General features: G+C 34.2%; 1 protein-coding gene across 1 annotated transcript; it reads left to right on the top strand.

Annotated features, from left to right (window-relative positions):
- On the top strand, window positions 1-2,997 carry LOC137806277 (endonuclease 2). Its single transcript, XM_068606290.1, has 9 exons — window positions 1-241; window positions 455-629; window positions 1,209-1,316; window positions 1,388-1,443; window positions 1,635-1,718; window positions 1,802-1,891; window positions 1,978-2,045; window positions 2,654-2,727; window positions 2,813-2,997. The coding sequence occupies exons 1-9, from the start codon at window positions 128-130 to the stop codon at window positions 2,926-2,928; spliced, it is 885 nt and encodes a 294-aa protein (XP_068462391.1). The 5' UTR covers window positions 1-127; the 3' UTR covers window positions 2,929-2,997.
- Window positions 2,998-9,823: the final 6,826 nt, after the last annotated feature.

Below are 9,823 nucleotides of genomic sequence, written 5' to 3'. Positions count from 1 at the left end.
AAAAGAGAATAGGTATTTAGTACAAGAATGATGTGTTGATGAAGATACTTCCATTACTATATATATAAGTGTATTAGAGAAGCAGGCTAAGTTTGAAACTTTGCATAGTTTTGAAGAGTAGAGAAGAATGGGTTGTTATAGAGTAGTTCAGCTAGTGGCCATAGTCTCATTGGTGGTTTTGCTTCCAAAAACCCATGCCTGGGGAGAAGAAGGACATGCCATTGTTTGTAAGATTGCTCAGGTGCATGTCCTTGTCAAGCTTTTTCTCTTAATTAACCTCACAAGTTAGGTTTGTTGTCATATCTTATGAGTTTTATTCTGCATAGACAAATACCCAAATATGTGTGCTCAAATATATATCTACACATTTTCTGGTAGTTGATGTGGTTGAACTTGCAAGTGTGACTCCAATTCACGTTCCTTTCTTATTATCTTTGATTTTGATTTTGAGCAGGCTCGGCTGAGCACTGCAGCTGCAGCAGCTGTGAAGAAACTGTTGCCAAAATCTGCCAACAATGACTTGGCAAGCAAGTGTTCGTGGGCTGATAGTTTGAGGGTGGTCTTCCCTTGGTCATCTGCTTTGCACTTTGCAAATACTCCTGACAACGCTTGCAACTACAAGAACACAAGTAACTTCCTTATTCTTCACTCTACTCATGTTCACTCCTTCTATCTATTGGAGATCTAAATTAATTAAAGATTATGATATTTCATAGTATAGTATATAAGTGGGTGAAAACTTCATCTTATAGGTCAGTTTTATGAAGTTAAATTAGATTTAAAGTTCATCTCAACCCTTATAAAAAAAAAAAACAAGTTTCCTTGCACCAGCTAAGAATCCACCAAACCTTACATGACAATACCCAAAATCACATATAAAAAACAAGATAAAGAGTCCTCAAATACATCAACCCAACAATGAATCACACCCTCAAAACAAGTACGAAATCCAACAGTTAAAGAAGATATTTACCAGCAGTCTGACCTCTTAATATGATACCAGAGTAATTTAAAACTTATCTAGAGACAATTTATTGAGTTTATTAGGTGAGATTTTAAGTTTTGAATAGTAAAAACGAATAACACATTATTTAGTTAATAAGAAAAACTTCTAAAAGTGATCACTTATTTTTTTCAGTGGATATTAAATTATTATGAATTTGAGAAAGTAAATTTGATGTAGTACTTACCTGCTCCTGAACATTCAGGGGACTGTGTAGACCAGAAAAGTGGAATTAAAGGGCGATGTGTTGTATCAGCTATCAGCAATTACACAAACCAGCTTCTGGAGTATGGCAGTGAGACCAAATCTAAATGTAAGTGTGAAACTAATGTTGTATATATCCACATGATTTTCGACCACGCTAACAATTTTGTTTTGTATCAGATAATCTCACTCAGTCTCTTCTATTCATTTCACATTTTATGGGAGACGTCCATCAGGTACATGCATATATATATATATACCTATTTATTCAAGTAATTAGATCACCCATATTCTTTGGTGTCGAATCTGAAGTTTCAACTCATAACACAATAATGAAAAAGAGAGAAAAAATTAATCAAGTTTTGACATATCTTTAAATGTATCTCCAACAATGAAACTATTAGTATTTAATATCCTTTATGAACAGCCTCTACATTGTGGGTATGCATCAGACAGAGGTGGCAATGACATCAATGTTCACTGGTACAGAAGAAAGCATAATCTTCACCATGTAGGTCAAGTTCTAATTTTCTTCAACCATACAACAATATCATCTGTTTCTGCTATTATATACTATTTATATACCATATACAGGTTTGGGATGTTAGCATTATTGAGACAGAAGTTGAAAGATTCTATGACGATATTGACGATTTAGTTAATGCAATTCAAAAGAACATTACGGTATTGTGTTGTTCTTCTATTGTCTTCAACCTAAGGATTTGTCTGTTCAAGTTTGTTTTTTTTAGTTTTTTTTTTCTAATGAACAGAGAGCATGGGCTGATGAAGTAGAAGAATGGGAGAACTGCAGAAACGATGCCATATCATGCCCAGCTATGTATGTTACTTCTTAGAATCCATTACTACTATCATCTATCAAACATATATTAAAGAATATTGCTTCTATCTAAAATAAATTCTTATTAGAAATTAAATTTAAGTTTAATTTATTTTAACGAAATCGATGTGATAATATGATCTTTGTTTTAATTTATATATACAGTAAAATATCTTATTTTTTGAGATTCACCCAAATATTACAAGAAAATAATCACATAACAACTAAATTTAGAAAAAATAATAATTAGTCACTATATTAATTAAATTATATATTCTTTTAGAGACTAAAAAAATTATTAATATCTAAAATGGTTTATATTATTAATAAAAATTTATAAGATGATTTCTAGATTGGTATCTAAAAGACTAAAAGAGACTAACTTAAAATATAAGTAATTGGTAGTTGAAATCTTTGCGGGTTAATGCGAGAGTTTTAACACTTTATTTTATTTTTATTTCTTTTTCTTTCAAACCATATTTGGTATTTACATAATTTGTAGGAATCACTTATTTGCTTTTCTTTTTTCGTTAAAATTTTGATAGCAAATTGTTTTAAAACTTGAACGAATGCTTATATGTTGTTAATTAACATGGTTAATGTTTTAGATATGCATCTGAAAGTGCGGAAGATGTGTGTGCATGGGCTTATGAAGGTGCCTCTGAAGGTTCAGTACTAGATGGTAAGCCATGGGAATTTTGATAATCATGAAAAAATTTCTTTTACCTTATTTTGTTCTAACTATACCATGAAAATGCATTCTGCAGATGAATACTTCTTATCTCGTTATCCGATAGTGAATTTGCGCTTAGCTCAAGGAGGAGTTCGATTGGCTGCAACTCTTAATCGTATTTTTGACTCACAGTCTTCAATGTCAATGTAATTTACTGAAAGATAGAATATGTCAACAATTTCTGTTATAAGAGAATAAATTGTAGCTCCGTTTCAACTAGTCTGTGTTTAAGATTTGAGGTAAGTTGCTGATAAAGAAAAGAAAAGAAGATGAGCAATTTGATATCATATCATAGTTTTTAAGAACCCTTGTGTAGATCCAACTCATCAAGATGATCTTTCATGTATCTAAGAACATGTGATCTATGTGGAAAAAAGAACACGATAACAAAAGCAAAAAAAAAAGCTAGAAAACATCAAAAGATGAATATTATTGAGAGAAAACTAAAAACATGTTACACAAAACCTAAGAGAATATATAGCAAAAAATGTAAAACATAAATAATAGGAAACTTCGCTTAAGCACAAGCAAGGAAAGTTGGAGAGCGATGAGTAAAACAAAATAACGAACAATGCGCTAAGCTAACTAACAAGGAACTGAGCAAATCATGTAAAGAGGATTTTTCTGATTTTTTCTGCTGAATTTTGAGAATTTTTAGAGTCCCATGATAGTGTACATGTTAAGCATTCCTAGCTTAGAACAAAGATTATGAAAAGTAGAAGGAAAAAAACTTTGGTTTAGATGTGAACTTGTTGGAGAGTGGAACATGTGGGTAGAAACTTGATAAGGTCTTGATGAAGTTTATCTACTACAATGTGGCAATAATTTTTTTTATATGTTTTGTGCATTCATGAAATGCTTGATTTGAAATAATTTGGGTGGCGGACTTATTATCATAATACAAAAGATATGGTTGTGTGTGGTAAACTTGAAGATCTTGTATGGGATAAATGAGTCCTTGAACTTCATAAGTGGTGGAAGAAAGAGCTCTATACTCAACTTCTGAAGAACTTCTCGAGATAGTTGATTGTTTCTTTGACTTCCAAGATATATGAGAATGATTGAGATAAACTATGTACCCACTGGCAAAACGACAATCATAACTGAAGGCTTTGAACTAAATTTCACTGTTAGTGGCAAGAAAGATTCACACTACTATAAAAATGTCTTTAAACAATAATTTTTAAAGGTCTTAGACGACGATTTTAAAGTCTATGCACAGTTCGTCTATAGTTTTTAATTAAAGACAACGACCACACAACTATAGGTGACCCTAAAATGTTTTCTTTAATCTTGATCTTATTTTTTTTCTTTGTTATTGTTGAAAACCCAACAATTGGTATCGTCTGTGGGGACAAGAAAAGAAATTCAAGAAGATAAAGAAGTAACCACAAAGTTTAATGTCAAGAACGTTTCGAGAGAGAACGACTTCGGATTGTGGAAACTTAAGAGTGTGGACAGAGGTTGTGGTAAAGGACCAAAGGTTGTGGGGGAGCTCAAGAGCTTTAACAGTGACACACAACAGGGTAGCAAAGACAACACGAACATTACTTTCGAACTTGAGAACTCAGTCATTCGACACTGAAAATGGAGAACAACTCATCAAGAAAGCACAAAAAGTACAAAAAACAACATAAAAAACAATAAGGAAGACACATTACAAGGAATGAGAGCAATGACAACAAGGAGAGGTCACAATGAAGACAACAATGAGAGCATCAAAGAAGAAAGCACGAAGACGAAAAGGCTTGTAGTGGAAAATAAAAAAAGATACAGAAAACGATTATGACTTAATAATAGTAGTTTATATGGTAGAGACAGGTATGTGCAACAGTTGTCTAAAAAATCGTAGTCTATAGTGATCATTATAGGCGACAATTGTCCATCAAATTGTAGTCTATAAACTTTATTTTCAAATAAACAATGATTATATTTAGAACCGTAGTCTATATGTTGATATTATTTTCAAAATTGTCATCACATTTTTGTAGACAATGCTCCTGCTTAAATTGGTTTCTATACATGTCGTAAAACTCTCTTTTTGCACTAATGTCATTGAGACTCAATTCCTCATATAACACTATTTACATTTTTATTTCCCCATCTAGCATCTTTTTGTTTTTATTTTCCTATCTAGCACCCTTTTGTTTTTATTTCCCTATCTAGCTCCATTTCAAAAGTAAAAAGGAAAATTGTTGGAGATCCCACATCGACTAGAGATTAGAGCCTTTCATTGTATATAAGTGGGTGCAAACCTCAACCTCATGAGTCGGTTTTATGGGGTTGAGTTAGGCTTAAAGTCCACTTCGTAATATGGTATCAGAGCCATTTTGAGCCTATCCTAGCGAGTGTTTGTGTTGGACCTATCGTGCCACCCGATATCGGGCCACTATCGGACCACCCATAATATATAATCCCACGCACGAGTTGGTAGTCTCGGCGTGAGGGGGGTGTGTTGGAGATCCCACATCGACTAGAGATTAGAGCCTTTCATTGTATATAAGTGGGTGCAAACCTCAACCTCATGAGCCGGTTTTATGGGGTTGAGTTAGACTTAAAGTCCACTTCGTAATAATATTACAGTAAACATTTAAAATAGAAAATTAAATATATTAACACCCCCCTCAAGCTGGGGACTAGATATTTGTCAGGCCAGTGACAGATTTGCGTGTGGTAGGACATGTTGCCCAGTCAGAGTCACTAAAACCACAAAGGTGAAGTGAACTAGTGTGAGAAAAATATAGTCCTTCACCAGGGGTGCCCTTGAGGTAACGCAAAAGACGTGAGAAGGCGATGTCTGGTCGCGTGTTGGTTAAGTAAATTAGACGTCCAAGGAGTCTTCTGTATTGAGAAGTGACATCAGCATCGAGAGGTGAGCCTTGGCCGGGAGAGAGACGGGAGGTGTGAGTCATAGGAGTGGCCACAGGTGCAGAGTCAAGCATGCCAGTTTCTTGAAGGAGATCAAGAGTATACTTGCGTTGACTTAAATGAAGACCAGTACTGTTGTGAGCAATTTCCAGTCCCAAAAAGTAAGTGAGATTACCTAAATTTTTTATCTTGAAGTGATGGTGAAGGGATGCAGTAATTGTATTGATTTCCTCCGTGTCATCACCAGTTAAGAGCAAGTCATCAACATAAACAAGAATAACAATGAGTTTATCATTATTATATTTAAGAAAAAGAGAGTGATCAGCAACAGAAATAGAGTAATTATTTGATAAAAGAAAAGTAGAAAGTTTGGCGTACCATTGGCGACTAGCTTGACGAAGGCCATACAAAGACCGTTGAAGCTTGCAAACATGCTGGGGAGAAGGAAGAGAGAGGCCAGGTGGGGGGGTCATGTATATCTCTTCATGGAGATCACCATGAAGAAATGCATTATTGACATCAAGTTGTTTTAAAATCCAATTTTTGGTAGTGGCAATGGCAAGCAAAAGGCGGAGGGTAGTGAGTTTAGCAACAGGTGCAAAAGTGTCTAAGAAATCAAGTCCTTCAAGTTGAGTAAACCCTTTGGCAACAACTCTAGCTTTGTGGCGCTCAACAGTGCCATCAGAATGGTATTTGATTTTATATATACCCATTTACAACCAATAGTTTTCTTTCCTGGAGGGAGAGGGGTAAGTTGCCAAGTATTGTTAGTAGCAAGAGCTTGAAGCTCATCTTGCATGGCAGATTGCCAAGAAGCATGTTTGGAGGCTTCATTATATGTCCGAGGTTCAGGATGAGAATTGATAGAGGTAATAACATTTCTAAAATTGGAAGATAAGGAATTGTAAGACAAGTAATTATGAATAGGATATCTACTACTTACAGTGTTGGTTGCAGTGTGGAAATCTGCAAGATAGGCAGGTTGTCGGTGAGGACGAGCTGATCTTCTTGGAAATTGGGGTGAGATGCTTCCTGGAGATGCAGGCGGTGATAATTCTGATGGAGGTGCAATGTTGGATGCAGGAGCAGAGGCACTATTTGTTGGAAGATCATAGGATAATGAGGCTGGTGGAGGAACAATATTGGGTGCAGGAGTAGAGGCACATGGCTCGACAGAAGGTGCAGTATCAGAAAAAAAAATCAAAAGCAGAATTATATGCATTAGAAATAAGGAGAGATAAAGTGTTAGGGTCCTTAGGCAAGCCACTGTCCAATTTATATGGAAAGTGGTTTTCATGAAAGATTACATGTCTTGATATCTCTATGCTATGAAACTTTAAATTTAAGATAATATAACCTTTTGTATTTTGCGGGAAGCCAAGAAAAATACCTTTGATAGATCTATCATCTAATTTTTTCCTATGTGCAGTAATGGTACTAGCATAACAAGACAACCAAACACTTTTAGAAAGGAAATGTCATATGGTTTTCCAAACAACTTTTCATGAGGAATGATGTTATCAAGTAATGGAGTAGGAATAGCATTTATTAAGAAAACAACATGATTTACAGCAAATTCCCAAAAAATAGGAGGAAGATTTGCTTGAAAAAGTAAAGCCCGGGTTACATTTAGTATGTGTTGATGTTTACGTTCTACAATGCCATTTTGTTGTGGTGTTTCAACACAAGATTTTTTATATATAATTCCCTTTGAAGCATAAAAATTTGACATAACAAACTTAACACCATTGTCAGTACGAATCGTTTTGATATTAGTTTTGAAATGATTTTGAACGAAAACAGTGAAGTTAATGATGTGTTGACGCACTTCAGATTTGTTATGCAGCAGAATAACCCAAGTATAACGCGAGTAATCATCAACAATAGTCAAGAAATAATGAAAACCTTGCATAAAAATTATGGAACATGGTCCCCAAATATCAAAGTGTACAAGATAAAAAATAGCAGAGGTAATAGTATTACTTAAATTGAAAGGAAGTTTTCTCTGTTTTGCACGACTACAAGTGTCACATACATGATGAGTATCAACAGTAATAAAAGAGTATTGTTTGCTTAAGACATGTAATCTTTCATGTGAAGGGTGTCCTAGTCTATAATGCCATAGTGTTTTGTCTGTGATATTACAATTAATAAAAGGAGCAAAACAATGTGGTTTAGAATGACTAGAAGCAGGCAAGGTAGTGACAAGGTACAAGCCAGCGGTGGCTTTAACTGTACCAATCCTCTCTTGAGTGAGATTGTCTTGTATAATGCAGTGGGTTGAAGTGAAAGTTAAAGTGCATTTAAGTTGGTGTGTGAGTTTAGAAACAAATATTAAGTTCAATTGAAAATGAGGCACGTATAACACATCAGACAAATAAAACTGATCAGAAAAACGTACTAAACCAGAATATGTGGCATAAACAGTTTGGCCATTTGGAAGACTAATTAAGACAGGTTAATTTTAGTATAAGTAGTAAAAACGTTCAAATTGTGACAAACATGATCAGTGGCACCAGAATTAATAATCCAAGATTCTTTTATAGAAGATAGTGAAGAGAGAAACTTACATGTTGAAGAATGCTCAGTATTGGGGATTTCATTCGTAGAGATGGTGCCGACTTGATTAATTTGAGTGTGAAGGGCAGGATCCTCAAGGTTTTGCTGACGCAAAATGTTGGTAAGGAATTGGCACTGTTGTGATGTAAGTTGAATCCCCTTTACATCCTGTTCTTTAGGAAAAAGCTCAGAAAAAGTGTCAGTAGTAATCATATTATTGGCTTGGGATGTCCAATTGGTGAATTTGTAGCCAGGAGGGAACTCATGCTTTTTATAACAGGTGTCAACAGTGTGGCCAAGACGATTACAAAAAGTGCAGACTTTTCTAGTAAAAGAAAACTTTGAGGTTTTAACATTACCAGAAGGAAAACCCACTTTGCGAAAACAAACAGCCTTAGTATGACCATATTTACCACAAAAATTGCAAGTAATAGTGTGACTACTATTAAGACTATGAAGGCTAGGGTTTTCATTAAACATTGCCTAAAAGATTTTTAAAACCAATCAAGATTTTGAAAGAGAATAGAAAAAAAAAAAAACCAAGAACAGTAAAGAGGGAAATAAAAATCAGAGAGAAGCGCAGCAGAACTCTTCATTCGAAGAGCTCTGATACCATATTACAGTAAATGAAGATAAATATTCCTTGTCTGATGTGATGCTTTAATGTAGCGTACGTAATCGCACGTAATTGTAATGAAGAAAGAGAGGTTTTGATGAACCCTAATTGTAGAGAAAAATAAATATAAAAGAAACTTTTATTCACTTGTATATTAGAGAGTAAAATACATGGTGTATAAGCTGAAACAGAAAAGGAAAGTTGGGTCAAACAAACAAAGCCCAATAATTTAAAATAGAAAATTAAATATATTAACAAAAATATTTTTGAATGCATTAAAAAAATATTTTTTTAATGTTTAAAATAGTTATTAATGAATAAAGAAATAAGTTTTTACAAAATAAAATTAAAAAAGTAATAAATGAAAAATGTTTAGTTTAATTTTTTTTAAACTAGAAACTGAAAATTGGACTGCCCATTTTTTGAGATTATGAAAGTATAGGTTAAGCTCACGCTTCTTTGTGTGACAAACTTGTAGGCTAAGCCTACACTTCTTTAAACAAATAATATAAAATATATTTTGAAGGCTAAGACCACACTTATTTGTGGCCAACATGAAGGCTTAACACTCACTAATTTAAAAATTGTGTGGTAGTCTAAGTCCACACTCCTTTAAAAATGTGTGACACTCACATGAGCTAAGCCCACGCTTCTTTAAAAATTGTGGTGTGTGACACTCACGTAGGCTAAACCTACACTTCTTTAAAAATGTGTGGTCACCTCAAAGGTTAAGTGCACGCTCCTTTAAATAAATATCATTTTGTGTGGACAACACATAGACTAAATCCACGCTAGTTTAAAAATTGCATCACCTCCTTGTAGGCTTGACCTACGCAGAAAAGACATCAATGCGTCGTTCTCACCCACCAATATTTTTACGTCAAACACATTAACTTCGAAATTTCTATTAACACTAAGTCTATGACAGTTACACTATTGCGTCTGTTTTTGACCCATCCTAATAAACATATTTTTTTGTAGTGTTGGTGTCAACTAGGAGTG

The sequence above is a fragment of the Phaseolus vulgaris genome, chromosome 3 (genome assembly GCF_051622355.1).
Source record: "Phaseolus vulgaris cultivar YP4 chromosome 3, ASM5162235v1, whole genome shotgun sequence".
NCBI classification, from domain to species: domain Eukaryota; kingdom Viridiplantae; phylum Streptophyta; class Magnoliopsida; order Fabales; family Fabaceae; genus Phaseolus; species Phaseolus vulgaris.
The sequence above is the reverse complement of the archived record's forward strand: the minus strand, read 5'-3'. Positions and strand labels throughout refer to the sequence as shown.